Raw genomic sequence first — 18406 nt, 5'->3', positions numbered from 1 at the left:
TGGGAGAAGTAGTTCGTTTTGCCCCAGCTTTCCGCTAGCCCTGACTCCTTAAGGATTCTCAGAATTAGGAAAGCGTCATTTCTGCTACACTTAATCCGGCTGCGTTATTTTATTGACAACGCAACTGAAACGAAGCGCGGGAGCAGTCGTGAGCTTTTCGGAAACCCTGTAGAAACGGGGGGGGGTGTGGCCAGAGGGTGACCCGGAAGCAGAAGTGACTCCCACAAGCGGAGTGTTAGGAAGCGTCGGCGGCGACCGCAGCGGGAGAAGCAGCAATTTATCTGTTTGCAGCCACAATCTGGGAAGAAGATGCTAATTAAAGTGAAGGTGGGAGCACTTCCACGCTTGCCAAGACTCAGTGGTACTGGGCTGGCCGCTGCGCCTTACGGGAAAAGCGGGGAAGGAAAACCACGCCTTATCCTGGAGAGTGCTGACAGCCTCGGGGCTCAGCGCGAGGGGTCACGGGAAATAGGGGGACCCCGGTGGGCTTTGAGAGCTGGAGGCTGGCCCCGCCTGACGACCCTAGGGTCTCGCTTCATTCGAACCCGCTCTGTCTAGAGAAAGTCTAGCAGCAGCTTGCCACCCCTGTCCCCGGATTCTTGAGAAAAGCTCTGCCCTCCATTCTTCATGCCCAGGTTATCTGCTGCTCGCAGCCCCTAATGTAGGCTATCTCCAAGCACAGTGCTGAAACATTAGCTTGGGAAAACTGGAGGTCTCCCAAAGGCTATAGACTATAAGCTTTTGCTGGTGGTTGCCGAGATGTGTGTAAGCCATTCTTAAGGAGCTGGGATTCAGTCGTCTTTTTGCTTTTCTGAGCTGTGCATCGCTTTCTTGACGGAGGCAAGTAGTTACGGTTTCTTAGATCTTGGTACTAGCTGTCTTCCTTATTTTCATCTCTCATCTCCTGTGATAGTTCTTCACCAATTTTTAACTCCTCTTATTTTCTCTTTTGTACTTTTAGCCAGAGACAAAAAAACAAAACAAAACAAAAAAACCCTACAATCGACACAGTCCAACACTAGTTTGCCTTTTTATAGCTTAGTAATTCTGTCCTTATTTTATCAGCTTATTAGCATGTTTACAATATGTCATAGCCATTCTTTTTTTTAAATTTTTTTTAGTTGTAGATGGACACAATACCTTTATTTTATTTGTTTTTATGTGGTGCTGAGGATCGAACCCAGGGCCTTGTATGTGTTAGGCCAGCGCTCTACCGCTGAGCCCCAGCCCCCGTCATAGCCATTCTTAAGCTTCTCTTCTAGTCCTTCCAAATTATCTCTTGCCAGAGAGCATGTTGAAAATCATTGTTTTTCAGACTTTTTGAAACCTAAAAAAGAGTTGTAAAATCAACTCTGTGGGTCGCAAGCACCATTAAAAAAAGAAAAGATCAAGGTATACTGCTGGATAAGGGTATTGTTTTGTGAGGCTTGTTTTCTTTTTTTTATATATATATTACAGGCATGTGTTACTATTCATATGTGTTTCTTAGTGTTTCACTGTCACAATTTTTAGAAGCACTAAGGATGAATGCTCATGCTTTTTCATGTCCTCCTAGTGCAAAGAAGAGGGTTATTACTATTCTTTTGTTAAATGTTTTTTCATTTTTTTTAATGTCAACCCACACTAAGAAGTTTTAATATTAAACACAACTTTCTGTGTGTGATACCTTCTGATATTTTTAGTTCTAAGTTTGTTTTATTACCCACTGGTGGGTTAAGACCTACAGTTTAAAAACTACTATGTTCCAAATGGATTTCTCAAACTTCAAAGTGTATTAGAATAGCCAGGGAGTCTTGCTGAAATGCTGATTATGATTCTGTGGGACTAGGATGGAGTATGAGAGTCTTCTAGCAGGAAATGATGATTGCTGTTTATCTGAAGACTATACTTTGGTTATCAAGGTTGTAGATTTTACCTTTTTTTAAATCCATTTTTACAGTCATTTAAAATTTCCAGTCTCCTTCCCTGCCACACTTTGCCTTCTGTTTCCTATCAGATCTCTGTCCTCCATCTCTTTTTGTTTACTTCATTCTTTATATATTAAACACATGAGAGCAATTTGCTCGATATTAATTACCATGTAAATGATAGCTTTTGTGGGGGTTCCTTTGTGAATTATCCACCTTTCAATTGTTGTTTCTGTGTAACTGAAGTCAGTAACTGTGTAACTGACTTCATCCATATCTTTTTGTAATCCTTTACAATTAAATCCTTCCTGATTTAAATCTTATAACCTAATCTTTGTGATCCTAATTTAAGCACATCATCTTCTGTCATAAGTCATCTTCTCTAGGACCCATTTCATATGTTAATACCCTTGATTTATCACGTATCTGGAACACAATTCTTTAGAATCATTTCTCTTCTATAGTACTTCATTTTTCATATGAAACCAATTTATGCATTATTTTTTTTTCCCATCACATTACTTTCCTGCAGGTCTGGGGTTCATTAACATATATCCTTAGCTGGGTGTTGTGATGCACATCTATAATCTCAGCTACTTAGGAGGCAGAGGCAGAAGGATTGAAAGATTGAGGCCAGCCTCAGCAACTTAATGAGTTCCTGTATCAAAATAAAATTTTAAAAGGGATGGGGATGTAGCTCAGTTGTAGAGCATCCCTGGGTTCAATCCCCAGTACAAAAAAAAAACACCAACAAAAAAAACCCCAAAGCCTCAAATCCTTGTTTCTCTGTGAAAGTTCTATTTTCTTACTTCCATTCCTTCTTTAAAGTGTATAGTTTAAACCAAGACATGGTGTACCAAAACCATAGTATACAGAGGTCTTCTTTAAGCTTCTTTTGATCATATTGTTCCCTAACCACACATCTGGCATTGGTTTCCTCTGGTAGCTGTGTTTACTAATCTTAACTTGTTTTCTCATTCATTTCTCATCCATGTTGTCTTTTTTTTTTTTTTTTTTTTTTTTTTTTTAGAGAGAGTGAGAGAGGAGAGAGAGAGAATTTTTTTTTTAATATTTATTTTTTTAGTTCTCGGCGGACACAACATCTTTGTTGGTATGTGGTGCTGAGGATTGAACCCGGGCCGCACGCATACCAGGCGAGCGAGCTACCGCTTGAGCCACATCCCCAGCCCCCCATGTTGTCTTAATATAATAAAATTATATTCAGCCGGGCATGGTGGCACACACTTGTAATCCCAGTGGCTCGGGAAGCTGAGACAGGAAAATCATGAATTTAAAACCAGCCTCAGCAATGGCGAAGTGCTAAGTAACTCAGTGAGACCCTGTCTCTAAATAAAATACAAAAAGGGCTGGGGATGGTGCTTAGTGGTTGAGTGCCCCTGAATTCAATCCCTGGTACCCCCCCCCAAAAAAAAAAAAGATAAATAAAATGTACAGTTTTTAAGGGTTCAGTTCAGCGAATTTTTAACAGTAATATAAACCCATGTAACTACAAGCTTTAAAATATTTTCATCCCTTTCCCCCACCCCAGAAAGTTCTGTAGTTTAGTTTTGCTTGTTTTAGAACTTCATATAATAGAATGATACGGTACAGATAGATTTTTTTTTTTTTTTTTCTTATTGGAGACAGGGTTACTATATTCCCTAGGCCAGGCTGAAACTCTCAATCCTGCCAACCTCCCACATAGCTGGGATTACAGGCATATGTCACCATGCCTGGCCAATATATAATTGTTGTGTCTAGATTCTTTCAGCATTATATCTATTGTAATGTGTATCTACAGTTTGTTCCTTTTTAATACTGAATAGTATTCCATTAGATAATTATATCATAGTTGTTTATCCATTCTTCTGTTGATAGGCATTTGGGTTGTTTCCAGTTTCTGGCTATTATGAATAAGACTTCTGTAAACATTGTTATACAAGTCTTTTTGTGGATAAATGTTTTCATTTCCTTTGGATAAATACCTAGGAATAGAATTACTTGGCCATGTGGTAGGTATATATAACTTTGAAAAGAAACTGCCAAACAGTTCTCCAAAGGGTTGCACTGTTTTGCCTTCCCACCTGCAATATCTGAACATTTCATTTTCTCTGAACCCTTGCCAATTTCTACTGATCTTATTTCTTAGCTATTCTTGTGGGCATGTTACCTCATTCAGGTTACATTGATCGTTAATTTTCACTCACCATAGCATTTTGTCATAGTCTCTTGTATTTGGACAGTAATATTCAATATGGCACTTCTTTGTGTGCTGGTTTGTTCTTTTTTGTGTCTTAATTGTTTCTTGGCTGTAAAATATTCACTTTAAGAAGCCTGGATCACAGCTGGGTGTAGTGCTGCATGCCTAGAATCCCAGTGACTTGGGAGTTTGAATTAAGAGGATTGCCAGTTTGAGGCCAGCCTCAGCATCTTACTGAGGCCCTAAACAACTTGGCAAGATCATGTCTCAAATAAAACATTAAAAGGTCTGGTGATGTGGCTCAGTGGGAGAGTGCCTCTGGCTTCAATACCTGTTACCCAAAAATAAATAAATAACTAAATAAAAGGGGCTGGGGATATAGCTTGGTGGTAGAGTGTCCCTGGGTTCTCCCCACCCCCCTGTACCCCACCCCCACAATATTAACTAGTTATTTATGTGATAAAGGAATATAATTTTATAAAAAATTTAAACAAAGATAAAGGGAGAGTTACCCTTGATAAAGCCTTCTCTCAAACCACTGCCCTTTTTAAAAAATAATCACAATTAAGAGGGGTGTGTATATTTCTAATTTTTTTTTTTGTGCATATACATGTGTCTGCATAAAGAAAATGTTATGTAATTATACATTCTTTAAAGAAATTATACATCATTTATGGGGTTGGGGTTGTGGCTCAGCAGTATAGTGCTCACCTAGCATGAATTAGGCACTGAGTTCAATCCTTAGCACCACATAAAAATAAAAGGTATATGTCCCCCTAAAACTAAAAAATAAATTTAAAAAAATCTTTAATAAAATAGAATTATACATCATTTGTATCTTTCCTTATTATATAATGTATAATTGTATAGCTGTACCATTGTTTAATTTTTTGGTGTTTTTTATTAGTGCAAATCATTTATACATAATAGTGGGGTTTATTTTGACACATTGATAATTGCATATAACATGATTTGCTCCATTTCAATCCCCTGTACTTTTCCTTTCTCTGACAATTTTCTTATAACAGGTTTTACTAGGCTGTTTCTAGTGATATGCTTTCACAAATGTCACTGCAATAAACCTTACATGTGCCTCTGGATACATGCCCAAATTTTTCCTCCAAGTTGGTAACCTAGAAATGTAATTAATTGAAGAGTCTTTACATAGCCAGATTGATGACACATACATAGATATGATTCTTGCAACTCGGGAGGCTGAGTAAGGAGGGTCAGGTTTGAGACCAGCCTCGGCAACTTATCCAGACCCTGTCTCAAAATAAAGATAAAAAGGCTGGGGATGTAACTTAGTGGTAATGCACCCTTGGATTCAATCCCCAGCATCAAAAAATTAAATTTAATTTTAAAATTAAAAAGGGTAGGAGATGTGACTCAGTAGTAGTTGCCTCCTGGTTTAAATTTCTAGTACCACACACATACCAAAAGAGAGAAAGAGAAATAAAAGACTTTCTGGTATCCTAGAGAAGTCTTTGAATTATCTGAAAGGTGATTTCTAGTGTTGATATTTATTCTGGAGCAGTCTTTCTGACTTGAAGGAATACTTAGAATACCTCTCATTCTTGTATCATCCAATAAAAAACAAAACAATATTCTTACTGATTTGGATTGTGGAGGGGACAGAGGGAGATGGCTTGTGGAAACAGGAGGATCTAATGGTTCACAGAATCTTGCCCTACCAAAGTCATCCACAGCCTAAAACTGTTTTTTTTTTTTTTAAGAGAGAGAGAGAGAGAGAGAGAGAGAGAGAGAGAATTTTTTTTTTAATATTTATTTTTTAGTTCTCGGCGGACACAACATCTTTGTTGGTATGTGGTGCTGAGGATCGAACCCGGGCCGCCCGCATGCGAGGCAAGCGCGCTACCGCTGAGCCACATCCCCAGCTCCTAAAACTGTTTGATAATACAGTTATGATCAAAGCCTTCTGATTCTCCAAAGCAACCTTGCTGAGAATGTCCATCTCTTAGAAGTCAACAGAGAATAGGACAGTCTGTTTTACCTAGAAGATAAATTATATTTTGGATTATAGGACTTATAATAACATTTGCCTTTCAGACGCTGACTGGAAAGGAAATTGAGATTGATATTGAACCCACAGACAAGGTGATGTATGCCCAACACCCTTCTCCTTGCCTGTGTCTTTATTTGAGTGTGCTTATGAACTTAGTCCATTTGCTGTCATGCTATCTGTATAGTTCTTGTTCTTCCCATTTCCATGGTTCTTTCCTCAAGCAGCCTCTGACTACTTGCTCTCTAAAGGTGGAGCGAATCAAGGAGCGTGTTGAAGAGAAAGAGGGAATTCCCCCACAACAGCAGCGGCTCATCTATAGTGGCAAACAGATGTGAGTTTGGAGGGAGAGTTAGGGTAAAGTGATGTTATGTGAAAAGGAAGTGGGGACAAGTGCTTGAGATGGGTCAGGCCTGCCTCTTTCTTGCTCTCTCTCTCTTTTCTCTCTCTCTCTCTCTCTCTCTCTCTTTTTTTTTTTTTTTTTTTTTTGGTAGTTGTAGATGGATATGGTACCTTTAACCTTTATTTTATTTTATTTTTTTTATCTTTATGTGGTGCTGAGGATCAAACCCAGGCCTCACACATGCTAGGCAAGCACTCTACCACTGAACTACAATCCCAGCCCTTCTTTTTTTTTATTATTTTTTTGGTGCCTTGAACCCTTTGGCAGTTTGATAAAGCTTATAGAGTACTTCTCAGGACAGAGAAATTTTTTTAGTATAGAATAAAATATGTGGAATTAGAAACTAATTATATTGAACTACAGTTAAAATATGTGGAATTAGAAACTAATTATATTGAACTACAGTTATCAAATTATGAAAACAAATGTGGTATAATAACGTGCTTCTTTAGTAATAAATAAGATCTAGTAGTGGGTCTAATAACTGCTGTAATTTTGAAATATTTTCAAGATACCTGCAAACATTGTAATATGATATGGACATATCTAATTTCTATCGTTAACAAGTTACTTACATTGCCAATGCTACTATGAGTTTTTATACTTTTTTTTCCTATTTTCAAAATTAAAAGAAATAGTTAGAGGTTAGTAAAAATAAAGGTTGAATTTTTTCTCATCCAAGTTCACAGACTTCCCAGAGAGAACCATGAAACCCAGATTAAGAAACCTTGTTCTAGCTGGGCATACTGGCTCAGCCTGTAATACTAACAACTCAGGAGGCTGAGGCAGGAGGATCGTAAATTTGAGACCAGCATCAGCAATTTAATGAGACCCTAAGATCTTGTCTTAAAAAGACTGAGGATGTAGCTCATTGCCCCTGGGTTCAATCCCCAGTATCAATAAACAAACAGATTTTTTGGGCTTTGGATATAGAGGAGTAACTTAGCAGCTTAAGGATATAACACTAGTTTATCATGCTTGAAGCCTTGGGTTTGATCCCCAGCATGACCCCCCCCCAAAAAAAAAGAGAGAGAGAACACCTATTCCAGATGGTATTTCTAATGCTTCTTTTGCCCCTCTGTAGGAATGATGAGAAGACAGCAGCTGATTACAAGATTCTAGGTGGTTCAGTTCTCCACCTGGTGTTGGCTCTGAGAGGAGGAGATAGTCTCAGGCAGTGACGGACCTTCCTTCCAGTTCACCTCCTTATGCTGTTGCTCATAATGAGGCATCATATATCCTGTCACTCTCTGGGACACCAGAGTCACTCCCCCCTCCCCTGGATGCCCAGTCTTGTGTGTGGTGGGAGAATATGAGGACCCCAGGATGCAATGTTCCTGACCCAAAGGGCCCCTGCTGGCTGTTGGGTTTTAATTTGCAGTCCTGTGTGCTTCCCTCTCTTATGGCTGTGTCCTTAGTTGTCAATAAAATTTCCTGGCCTCCTGTAATCTTTTTCTGTTGCACAAATGTGACTGAAATAAAAACAGACCCAATGATAACCATTTACACTAGGTTTAAGGAGCAGTACCATGAAGAGCTGGTGCCCTTAGAGGGTTTATCACACTCTAGGAAAGCCCACTCAGGTGTATGCTGGTGAGGCTGGTTCATGAGAGCCACTTCTTGCCACCTATTTCCAACTCCATGTAAGTGACTTTGTGTTGGTGGAAATTCGCCCTGATAGGAATAATTATAGAAACTGGCATGTTAGTTCCTTTCCACAACCTGGTTGTTGCACATCTGTTAACATACTACTGAAGTGAATGGTAGAAGCCAGGAGAAAAGGTTTTCTCACACTGTGGCTTTGACTCTACATTTGTACCTGGTTGAAGAAAGCCTGAAGGGCTTTACAGACCTTACATTCTTTTTATTTATGTTTTAGATGAGCTTCTAAAAGTGAGCCTCTTGCTTCCGCCACCTGAATAGCTAGAACTCGGTGCACCACTGTACGTGGCTACCGACGCTACACCCTTCTCCTTGCCTGTGTCTTTGAGTGTGCTTATGAACTTAGTCCGATATCTGTATAGTTATTGTTCTTCCCATTTCCATGGTTCTATCCTCAAACAGCCTCTGACTGCTTGCTCTCTAAAGGTGGAGCGAATCAAGGAGCTCTGTGACAGCCAAAGACTCTTGAGTTAGAAACTATCAATAGGCTGATGTAGAGAAAGGTTGAGAAAGAGTGATAAGCTGGGATGGGATATTCAGTCTCGGTAAGGTAAAAGGGCTGGTGTTTTTAGAAGAAAGGATTTCCCCTCCTTGGCTTCTCTAGTGAAAACTGGTTGGAGTGAAGAAGTTAAGGGGAAGATGCCTGTGGCCAGTACCTTAGACGGATCCCACCCCTATATCTCCGGTCACTTTGGTGAGAGGCTGCAGGCCTTTTCCCGTGCGGCAGCAGAAGGCGCTCTTGCGCGATCGCCATACTGGCTGCGGGAGCGCAGCGACGCTCTAGTCTCTTTTCTCTGTGGCACCCGGGCAGCTTCTTTGGCCTCTGCAGCATTGCGGGTTCTCCGGCACGGGAGAAAACGCCAACTTGGCACGCATCCTCCGGGACCGAGGCATGGCACGGCTCCCGAAGCTCGCAGTCTTTGATCTGGGTGAGGAACAGGCAGGAATAATTTCGTAGGGCATGCTCTTTTTCCCTCGCCAGCGGCAAGCTGACTCCTTGCGCACCCCAAGGCTGAACCTCCCTCGCTCTTCCTCTCGTAGATTACACGCTGTGGCCTTTCTGGGTCGACACGCACGTAGACCCCCCATTTCACAGGAGCAGGTGAGGCAGGGTATCAGAGGACTAGGTGAGTTGCGACGCCGCCGGAGCTGAGTGTTTTCTCATCCTCTCTAGTGATGGAACTGTCCGGGATAGTCGGGGCCAGAACATTCGGTTGTACCCGGAGGTGCCTAAGGTCCTAGAACGGTTACAGGACCTTGGGGTGCCCGTCGCGGCGGCTTCCCGGTAAGAAGAGGGAGTGACAACAATCCCTGTAAATGCTGAAGGATGCATGCACGGGGAAACATTTCACATAACCGCTTGAGTACTAAAATTTAGGGGGGTGCAAATTTCAGATTATGTGCATATTTTTCCTAGTTGTACATCCTCCTGTGCATTTTGGTTACTAAACGTGAGCTAACCGCCAGCTATGGTCAAACAGAAGTCTGTGGAGTTGAATGAGGGCAGAGGAAGCCTAGCCTTCCTGGAAAAACAGCAAAGTGGTTTCCCCCTGGTTATATTTAACTTTGCTTGCAGTTCAAGACTTGGCCTTTCACTCTCCTATCCCATCTATTATACCTTTCTTCAGGACAGGTGAGATAGAAGGGGCGAACCAACTACTGGAGCTCTTTGACCTTGTTAGATATTTTGCTCATCGGGAAATTTATCCGGGCAGCAAAGTCACACACTTTGAGAGGTAGGTGGAGATAAGGGTAGGAGCCAGCAGGGAGAGTACCAGAGAGGCCAAGATTCCAGCTTGGTTACCCCTGCTCTTTCTTGCACAGGTTGCAGCAGAAGACTGGGGTTTCTTTCGCCCAGATGATATTCTTCGATGATGAGAAGCGAAATATTGTAGATGTTGGTAAACTGGGTATGAGCAATGAGGAGAGCCATTTGGGGAATGAGAAGAAAGTGTTCCTAAGAGGGTATTAGGTAGTTATGTGCAGGGTGGATGGTCTGCATGACAGGTGACACCCACAAAAGGTGAGTAATAATGGAAAGGCCTAAAAAAGCTGATGAAATGTGACTTATTTTCCTTATAGGTGTTCTCTGCATTCATATTCAGAATGGAATGAGTCTTCAAACCCTAGCCCAAGGGTTAGAAACATTCACTAACTCTCAAGCTGGGCACTGAAGTCCAGCCCTGTGGATGAGCCTCATTTGAAGCCTAAAATGGAAAGGAAACGGAGAAGGCATTTTTTTCAGGTGCATTTGCAATTTATTAAAGTGTATCTATGTGTGGGTTGTTTTTATTTTTCTAGTGTGTAAACTGGGGCTGGTTGTCGTCCTGAGGTGCCCAGAGTGGAGTGTGAGACAGGTTCTGCCAAAAGGTTGTGACTCCTTCATTCTGGAACCCATCCCCACGCCATTTACTGAGGGGCCTGAAGAATTTTCCCACTACCCCAATGGTGGGTTCTATTATGCTGTACGTTCCCTTCCACGGAACAAAACCAGTTTTAGAAACAAAACCAGTTTTAGTAGAAAGTGAAGCGGCCGCTTTAAGAGGAGCGCGTCAACCTGGGGATGGTGGCCCTGGTCACATGACAGCAGTGGTCTCCTTTGCGCCTGTTGATGATGTCGCCCCGGCGCCTTAAGGAGGGATTGGCCAAGGCGGGCCTACTAGCCAGGAACGAGGCGGAAGTGCAGGGCACGCCGAGGGGCGGAGGCGGGAGAGGCGAGGACGCAATGAGTGGGCTCGGCAGACTCTTCGGGAGGGGTGAGATTGGGCCGCCTAGAGATGCTGGTCGGAGTGGGGGGTGGGGGCGACCGCGGCGCCCCGCCGGGGAAAAGCCTCAGGAGTCAGGCGGACCGAAGACACCGGCCCGAGTTGAAGCCAGACTCATCTCTGGTGCCAATAGGCCCCGCCTAGTCTGGGCGCCTTGCTCCCTCCCGCTTGTCTTCCAGGATCCCTAAATCTTGAGCTTGTGGTCAGAGAGAGGGGACGTGAGTGGAGAGCATGGCAACTGAGCTGGTTCCCACCGCACAGGCTGGGGGTTACTAATTTCCAGCAGCCTCTATCCAGTCCTTTCCAAAATACTGATGGTTACTTAGCTGGGCAATCGAGACCTAAGGTGAAAGACTACCTTCTGGAAGCTCATGTCAAGGGGAACACAGGCCATTTGTGTAGTATAGCAACTCAATAATAGACATTCCTAAAAGACTAGGGAAGCACAGAAGTAGGTGTCGGCGGTGTTCCACCAGGCTAGCAGTTTGCCGTGTGGAGTACTGAGATACTCCAGAAGTGGTAACAGGCATCACAAAACATAGGCAGGAGAGATATAGATGGGGGAAAAGTTTTGGCTGCCGCAGTGTACGTGATTAGAAGAGGGGAAAAAAGTAAAGGGAAGGCCTTCGGTTTCCCCAGAAAGTTTTGGATTTTGTCCTGTAGGTAATGGAGAGTAGGGAAGGATTTTGCCCAGGGAAAGGTATCAGATTTCTATTTGGGAAAATGAATGTTGTATAGAAGATGAAGGGAGAAACTTTTTTTTTTCCCCTCTAGCCTTTTGTACTTCATTTAGTTTGATATTGTGGAATTAGGATCTTTGGCATCTCCTAGGACAGCAAATGAAAATAGTGGTTATTAAAAGTGACTGGAGGGGCTGGGGCTGAGGCTCAGTGGTAGAGTGCTTGCTTAGCATGTGTGAGGCACTGGATTCAATCCTCAACACTACATAAAAATAAATAAATAAAGGTATTAAAAAAAAGTGACTGGAGTCAGTTGAGTGCAGTGGTATAGGCCTGTAGTCCTAGCTACTCAAGAGGCCGAAGCAGGAAGATCATAAGTTCCAGGCTAGCTTTGACAACTTAAACCCTGTCTTGAAATAAAAAATAAAGAGAGCTGGGGATCTAGCTCAGTGGTACAGCACTCTGAGCTCAATCCCCAGTACTGCCAAAAGGGGTGGTGGTAGCTGGAAATTACTTCAAAGAGCAAAAAGAGTATTGGCTTTCAAAGTCATTGTGCCACATTTTGGATTCCTACTAAACTTCTTCTTGTGATTTTAGACAAAAAAATAAAAAATAACACCTTTGTGCCTGTTTTCAGATTTTTAAAGTGAAGATAGTATACTCATTGTAGAGAATCATTTAGAGATTAAGAGTCAAGTGCCTGGCACATACTGTGCACTCAACAATTGGTGGGTAATATTTTTCTTTAACACAACATGGGTCTGTGTTGCACTGGACTCTTCAGGGAAGAAGGAAAAGGGACCAACCCCTGAAGAAGCAATACAGAAACTGAAGGAGACTGAGAAGATACTGATCAAAAAACAGGAGTTTCTGGAACAGAAGATTCAGCAGGAGCTACAAACAGCCAAGAAGCATGGGACCAAGAACAAAAGAGGTAATAAGGGAAAGGAGCCACTGGGGAGGGCCCAGGTGGGAATTAGGTATTTCTGACTCTGATGTTCAGGATGTGGGCTGGGTCAGCTGCCCTGCAGGCTTTGCGGAGAAAGAAAAGATTGGAAAAGCAGCTGGCACAAACCGATGGAACATTATCCACCCTGGAGTTTCAGCGTGAAGCGATTGAGAATGCCACCACCAATGCAGAAGTGCTTCGTACTATGGAGGTTGCTGCCCAAGGCATGAAAAAAGCCTACCAGGACATGTAGGTACGGGGCAGAGGAGGAGAGTACCTATACATTGGGAAGGATGGTTTGGGATTATACTTTCAAGGTTTTTTTGGTTTTGGTAACACTGGGGATTGAACTCAGGACCTTCCACATGCGAGGCAAGCACTCTACCACAGAGTTACACCCACAACTTAACACTTTCAACTTTAAAGCCTTTCAGAATATGAACTTGTGTAAACTTGTGATAAGAAGACTTGTCTGCCTCCTTGATTCCTTCAAGAAAGATCCTGTTGCTGGGACATTCTAGGGAGAAAAGATGATTTCTTTAATTTTTAAAGATCATTAGCACAGCCTGTGCTTTCCATTGTGGCTTTTTGCTGTTCCTTGGCCCAGACTTGATTCTACCTTTTTCCTGCCATCGATTTATTAGTATGAGGCCATAAGACAGAAGGGTTTCATTTATGTGATATAAGGAATTCGGGGTAGGGATCTTGCCTGATTTCTTCACTGTACATCTTGTTCTCAGGGACATTGACAAGGTAGATGAATTGATGGCTGATATCACAGAACAACAGGAACTGGCCCAGGAGATCTCAGATGCCATTTCTCGGCCTGTGGGCTTTGGAGATGACGTGGATGAGGTAACTGGGGGTGAGGGGTCAGGGACTATTAGAGAAGCTATGAGACTGGCCAGAATGAATGCCCAAGAGAAGCTCTTGGGGCAGATTTGGAAGAGAATTTCAAAAGTGATCTGTTTGAAAGTTGAAATTTCTTTTCTTGGTCTTTAACTTTTTTGTCATCCCATATCCAGGATGAATTATTGGAAGAGCTAGAGGAACTAGAGCAGGAGAAATTGGCCCAGGAGTTGTTAAATGTGGGCAATGAGGAGGAAGAACCCCCAGTCAAATTGCCTAGTGTACCTTCTACACATCTGCCTGCAGGGCCAGGTAACCAGGACTATTTGTTGTCTGGAAGACTTGATGATGTGGGGAGATATGGGGTAAGATTATTCCCCATCCATCCTGCCACATATATGCAGGTTGTTGACTGTGTAATAGCATCTGACTAAAAGGGAGTGTGGATGAAATCCAGAATCCAACCTGTGCTCCACTCAGTGGAGTACTGCAAGCTGTGTACTCTGCTTTAGGGATGCAAATGGTGGGAACAAAAGGAAGCTTTTTCTAATTTGCATTAAGGTGCTGTGGGAATGAGTAGCAGCCACAAGCAGGACTACACACCTTTAGGTTCTTTGCTGGGGAGACACACTTCAGTAGGCTCCAGGGTTCACAGTAGGGCATAGCTAGAAGTTACTGAGGCTTTAACATTTCTCCTTTCTTTTTCTGGGTGCCCTTGTCAAAGCTCCCAAAGAGGATGAAGATGAAGAACTAAAACAGTTGGCTGAGTGGGTATCCTGAGTCTGGGTTTGTCGTCCTCCTGCTGCCTTCATTGGTCCCTTTTCCTTAAGTGCCAAATACCAAGCTAAAGAAGCACAGCTTTTTTGGGAGGTCTTGCTGATGTGGTAGTATGCCTGTATGAGAAAGGGACCTGTTGCCCTTCCATCCCTGGCTGAACGCTGAAGGATCTTGCTGCAGGGGCCCCTGGGCTCCATTCTCTTTGATAGCAGTTACAGTGCCCTTGTTATCAATAAAATTGGGTAGATGGATCACTAGTGTCTATACTCTCTCACGTACACTTGAAACTCTTCTCTGGTTCTTAAAGCTGTTTTAAGCACTGAACATGTGAACAATGAGTCACGAGAAGGGGTTGGAACATAGAACAAATGGGTATTTCTAATATCTCAACATGTATTCTAGGGAAACAACTTTACCTTTGAAGTTGGTTTATCCTAAAGGTGCCTAGTGTTGAGGCAAACTTCCATGGAGCCGTCTCTAGTGTTAACTGCTTTTCTCAGTCATGACTTCCCCATTTTCCTTTGCAAAGCATATTTCAAGGACCGGGAGGGAGAATACAGGGATAGATAGAGCAAGTAGCTTTTCTTTATCTAGAATTCACTAGTTCTTAGCTTTCATAACGAGAAGACTTGGTGTGACTTGAAGACTCTTGTCACTTCTATGTCTGGGAGCAACAGTACAAGGAGTCCTGACTCCCTGGTATTATTTCAATAGTAGTTAAGGTGGCACTGAAGGAAAGAGGAGCCAAAGTACTAAATATGGCCTAATACTCATTTGTGAAAGAACATACAATGCTATCATTTTGGACTATAGATAGGCAGAACTATAAAGTAGAGCTTTTGTCCCAACCACTTCTTGAACATTAAGTGCATACTTAATTGGGTATTAATCTAAGTATCTGACACCCCCTCCCCAACACACACACACCCACCACCCCCATGAACTACATTGAATTATTGTTGACCTGCAAAAGTGTCAAGATTACTGGTTACAGGATCTGGCAAGAAAATCCACCCTAACTGATGAAACTGTCAGAATTATTTATTTTTGGTATAAAAGCCCCAGACCCTCCTACTTTGCTCCTCTCAGCACCTTGCCTCAGTTATTTTCAGGTCCTGACTTCCAAAGACTGGCGACGACGATTACTGTTGTTGGGGGACTGGCACATAGCCTCAAGTAACCTGATCTCATATGTGGGTTGCTCAGGCTGGAATTTGACCACCCAGGGATCCTTGAGGATGTCCAGGATGGTGGCACGCTTGGTAGCTGGGCGTAGCATCCGGACGACCAGGTTCTATGGAAGAGGAGAGAGAGGTCTTGGCTGAGCTTGCCCCCCATTGTGCCACACAGGCAATGAGCAGTTGGACCTAAGAAAGAAGCAAGATAGCCCATCACACCACTCTGGTGAAAGGGGGTATGGTCCTGCTTTTATGCTAGAGAGCCAGACATTTTCTGCAAGAGAAGGGAAGAATTGGGGTAGGATGGGGGAATCTCTTGCATAATCCCCTTCTGGCCTAAAGGAATAGAAGCTGGAACCACTTTATCAAGCATCTGTTTGGAGCCCAGTGGTAGACCCTTTAAGCCCTCCCCACTATATACTTAAGAGTGTGAGATAACCCAGTTGGAATAGCCTTCCCCAGGATTGGAAGGCCTAGGTTCACTCTTCCCTGTGGGTCACCCCTAAGGCCTCAGCCCTCCTGGGGGAGCCAGCACCTTGCACTCCTGGGAGATGGTGCAGTTAGATGGGAAAGTGACCTCCTTCTGAGTCTCTTTCAGCAGCTTCTTGAGATTGGTGTCATCAAAGGGCAGATGGGCGACCACTAGAGTGTAGAGGATGACGCCCATGCTCCAGGTGTCAGACAGGAAAGGATTGTAGGGCAAGCCTAGCAAGATCTCCGGGCAGGCATAAGCAAAGCTGCCACAGTAGGTCTGGCTGAGGTGGGAAAATAAGTTCACTTGGCGGTAAGAAGAGCTACTACGCACAGGCTGGTTAGAAGGCACCATCTTGGAGAAGCCGAAGTCCGATATCTTCACATTCTCCCGCTTGTCCAGCAACAGGTTCTCCAACTTTAAATCCCTACTAGCAGCAGAAAGGCTGGGGGTCAGGCTGGGGAGAGGGCTTAGTATTAGACCGGGAGCTGAAGGGCCAGGGGTCAGAGGCTAGAGATGAGGAGAGGCAAAGTGGGAGGTATAGACCATTATGGGAGCACAAGGTAGTAAGGAAGGCCATGGAGCTGTGAGCAGAGCCTAAAGGAAGAGAGAGAGGATGGTACCTCAGGACCACTGGGAGTGTGAATACAGTGGGTACTTTACAAATGTCCTTGACCAGTGATTAACAGAATGGATGAATGGGCCTAGATGTTGAGGAGAGAGGTTAAGGGAAGGAAAAAAAAAAAAAAAAAGAGCAGCAAATGGGTGATATGCATAAAACCCCCTTGGGATCCCAAAGGCCGCAGTCTGGGTGGCTATGCCCTCACCGGTGCACGATGCCCTTGCTGTGCAGGTAGGCGATACCCAGGGTCAGCTGGGAGAACCACTTGCCAGCAAGGGGCTCAGAGCAGGCCCCAAAGCGCTGGATCCATTCAAGGACATCACCACCTTGAGCCAGCTCCAAAACGATGTACACTCGGGATGTTGTCTCAATGGCCTGATAGAAGTTGATGAGGTACTTGTGCCGCAAGACTTTCATTACCTGACCCCAGAAGAGGGAACCATCAAACCTGGGAAAGGAGAACCCTGCCTATACTCCCAACCCTCTCCTACCTTCCTGCTGCAACTTACTTAGAACTCCACAACAGAATCAACCCCTCAACTCCAGAGCACTGGTGGACTGTGAGTAAACCCTATTTTTCATTTTTACTTACTGGGAGGCTGGAGGCAAGTGGGCAGATGGGAAAGAGTTTGAATATATATTAAGGAATTTTCCCAGTTGCTTAGATGTTCAGATCTGATTTGGGGGTTTTGGGCTCTACCTGCTCCTAGTCATACCCCTTTTAAGAAATCTCAAGTCATTTAGTTATAAGTTTCCAGCCCTTTCTGACCTGTATCTCACGGGGCAGGAACTTGTTAAGATAGTCTTCAGAGGCCTTCTTCTTTGAGATGATCTTGACAGCCACCATGACCTTCTGCTTTGTGTAGTAAGCCTCATACACAGTCCCATAGGAGCCATTGCCAATGACCTTGCCCACCTCATAACCATACTCTTCCATGACAGAGCGATAGGCTGCGGTGGGTGGTGCTGACTCCATGGTGTCTCCCTTCATGATTTTGGGTTTGCTTAAAGTAAGGAGTTTTGCTACTTAAGATGCCTCTGTCTATTCAGAGGCCAAGACCTTGAGCCATTGATGGCTAAGGGACCAAAATCAAGTTGAGACTTTGAATGCTTGCGTATATAGTCACACAAGTCTGGGATGCTGGGCTCAGTCCTCCACTAAGAACTTGGAGTGGGAAAGAACAGAGAAGCAATTCTTTTTGTCTCCACTGGCTGTTGTTACTTCTTCCTTCTCTTAGTTACGGAACTTCCTAAGATCCCAAGTTCTGTACACATCACAATCCACTTTCTATCCATGATTACTGGCCACAAAGCTTGAGAATGTGTGGTTTGGAACATATTCATTCATAAGGGCATGTTCTGCAATCTGGTGAGACTCCCCTACGGAGACTTCCCATTACTTCAGATTTACTGAGCACTTTCTATGTGCCATGTGCTGAACACTAAATTAATCAATAAGGTCAATAGCAACTCTATGTATCTAGACTTTATAATTCAGCAAGACATACATGAGCATATTATGAAGAACTACTAGGTGTTAAAGCTCATTCCAGGATTTTTTTTTTTTTTAAATCGGGAATTGTATACAGGGGGCTTAACCACTAAGCCATATCCTCAGCGCCCCCCCCCCCCGCCGTGTTTCTAAATTTTATTTTACAGATAGGGTCTCACTGATTTTCCGAGGCTGGCTTTGAACACCTAATCCTCCTGCCTCAGCCTCCTGAATTGCTGGGATTACAGGCCTGCACCACCATGTCTCGCTCATTCTAGAAACTTAACACTGAAAGGCATTCTTGCTTTTCAGGACCCTGAATTTTCTAGTTTTTTTATGCTTCTGGTCATTCCTTCCACTGGAGCCTCATCTATCTTTTTTTTTTTCCCCCTCACAGTGCTGAGGGTTGCACCCAAGGCTTTGTACA

At 43.4% G+C, this 18406-nt stretch overlaps 4 protein-coding genes across 5 annotated transcripts; 3 read left to right on the top strand and 1 right to left on the bottom strand.

The window, feature by feature from the left end:
- Positions 1-192: 192 nt before the first annotated feature.
- Nedd8 (NEDD8 ubiquitin like modifier) lies at positions 193-7981 on the top strand. The gene is made up of 4 exons (XM_026406112.2): positions 193-327; positions 6178-6225; positions 6382-6464; positions 7618-7981. The coding sequence occupies exons 1-4, from the start codon at positions 310-312 to the stop codon at positions 7712-7714; spliced, it is 246 nt and encodes an 81-aa protein (XP_026261897.1). The 5' UTR covers positions 193-309; the 3' UTR covers positions 7715-7981.
- Positions 7982-8968: 987 nt separating this feature from the next.
- On the top strand, positions 8969-10440 carry Mdp1 (magnesium dependent phosphatase 1). 2 transcript variants are annotated; one of them, XM_026406110.2, is made up of 6 exons: positions 8969-9124; positions 9237-9297; positions 9370-9480; positions 9824-9931; positions 10020-10167; positions 10278-10440. In XM_026406110.2, the coding sequence occupies exons 1-5, from the start codon at positions 9088-9090 to the stop codon at positions 10165-10167; spliced, it is 465 nt and encodes a 154-aa protein (XP_026261895.1). In that variant the 5' UTR covers positions 8969-9087; the 3' UTR covers positions 10278-10440. The 2 variants fall into 2 exon arrangements, with proteins under 2 accessions (XP_026261895.1, XP_026261894.1); XM_026406109.2 differs by having other exon boundaries at positions 8970-9124; positions 10020-10105; positions 10278-10418.
- Positions 10441-10704: 264 nt separating this feature from the next.
- Chmp4a (charged multivesicular body protein 4A) lies at positions 10705-14452 on the top strand. Its single transcript, XM_026406108.2, has 6 exons — positions 10705-10951; positions 12425-12574; positions 12661-12838; positions 13330-13444; positions 13615-13750; positions 14163-14452. The coding sequence occupies exons 1-6, from the start codon at positions 10807-10809 to the stop codon at positions 14216-14218; spliced, it is 780 nt and encodes a 259-aa protein (XP_026261893.1). The 5' UTR covers positions 10705-10806; the 3' UTR covers positions 14219-14452.
- An 803-nt stretch (positions 14453-15255) lies between these two features.
- On the bottom strand, positions 15256-18044 carry Tssk4 (testis specific serine kinase 4). The gene is made up of 4 exons (XM_026406084.2): positions 17257-18044; positions 16693-16907; positions 15929-16322; positions 15256-15509 (listed from the first exon to the last, which is right to left on the bottom strand). Exons 1-4 carry the CDS (start codon positions 17476-17478, stop codon positions 15324-15326), a joined length of 1017 nt encoding a protein of 338 aa, XP_026261869.1. The 5' UTR covers positions 17479-18044; the 3' UTR covers positions 15256-15323.
- Between the last annotated feature and the right edge of the window lie 362 nt (positions 18045-18406).

Source organism: Urocitellus parryii, chromosome 6, assembly GCF_045843805.1.
Source record: "Urocitellus parryii isolate mUroPar1 chromosome 6, mUroPar1.hap1, whole genome shotgun sequence".
NCBI lineage: Eukaryota > Metazoa > Chordata > Mammalia > Rodentia > Sciuridae > Urocitellus > Urocitellus parryii.
Note: the sequence above shows the minus strand (reverse complement) of the source record. Positions and strands in the feature narration are given on the sequence as shown.

Coding starts and splice junctions, on each gene's coding strand:
- Nedd8 (XM_026406112.2), top strand. Junction 6,226..6,381: donor ATATTGAACCCACAGACAAG/GTGATGTATGCC, acceptor TGCTCTCTAAAG/GTGGAGCGAATCAAGGAGCG. Junction 6,465..7,617: donor ATCTATAGTGGCAAACAGAT/GTGAGTTTGGAG, acceptor GCCCCTCTGTAG/GAATGATGAGAAGACAGCAG.
- Mdp1 (XM_026406109.2), top strand. CDS start 9,088: ATGGCACGGCTCCCGAAGCTCGCAGTCTTTGATCTGG. Junction 9,125..9,236: donor GCTCGCAGTCTTTGATCTGG/GTGAGGAACAGG, acceptor TTCCTCTCGTAG/ATTACACGCTGTGGCCTTTC. Junction 9,932..10,019: donor AAAGTCACACACTTTGAGAG/GTAGGTGGAGAT, acceptor TTTCTTGCACAG/GTTGCAGCAGAAGACTGGGG.
- Chmp4a (XM_026406108.2), top strand. CDS start 10,807: ATGATGTCGCCCCGGCGCCTTAAGGAGGGATTGGCCAAGGCGGGCCTA. Junction 12,839..13,329: donor AAAAAAGCCTACCAGGACAT/GTAGGTACGGGG, acceptor TCTTGTTCTCAG/GGACATTGACAAGGTAGATG. Junction 13,445..13,614: donor TTGGAGATGACGTGGATGAG/GTAACTGGGGGT, acceptor TCCCATATCCAG/GATGAATTATTGGAAGAGCT.
- Tssk4 (XM_026406084.2), bottom strand. CDS start 17,478: ATGAAGGGAGACACCATGGAGTCAGCACCACCCACCGCAGCCTATCGC. Junction 16,323..16,692: donor AGCAAGGGCATCGTGCACCG/GTGAGGGCATAG, acceptor CCCTCTCCCCAG/CCTGACCCCCAGCCTTTCTG. Junction 15,510..15,928: donor CCATCTCCCAGGAGTGCAAG/GTGCTGGCTCCC, acceptor CCTCTTCCATAG/AACCTGGTCGTCCGGATGCT.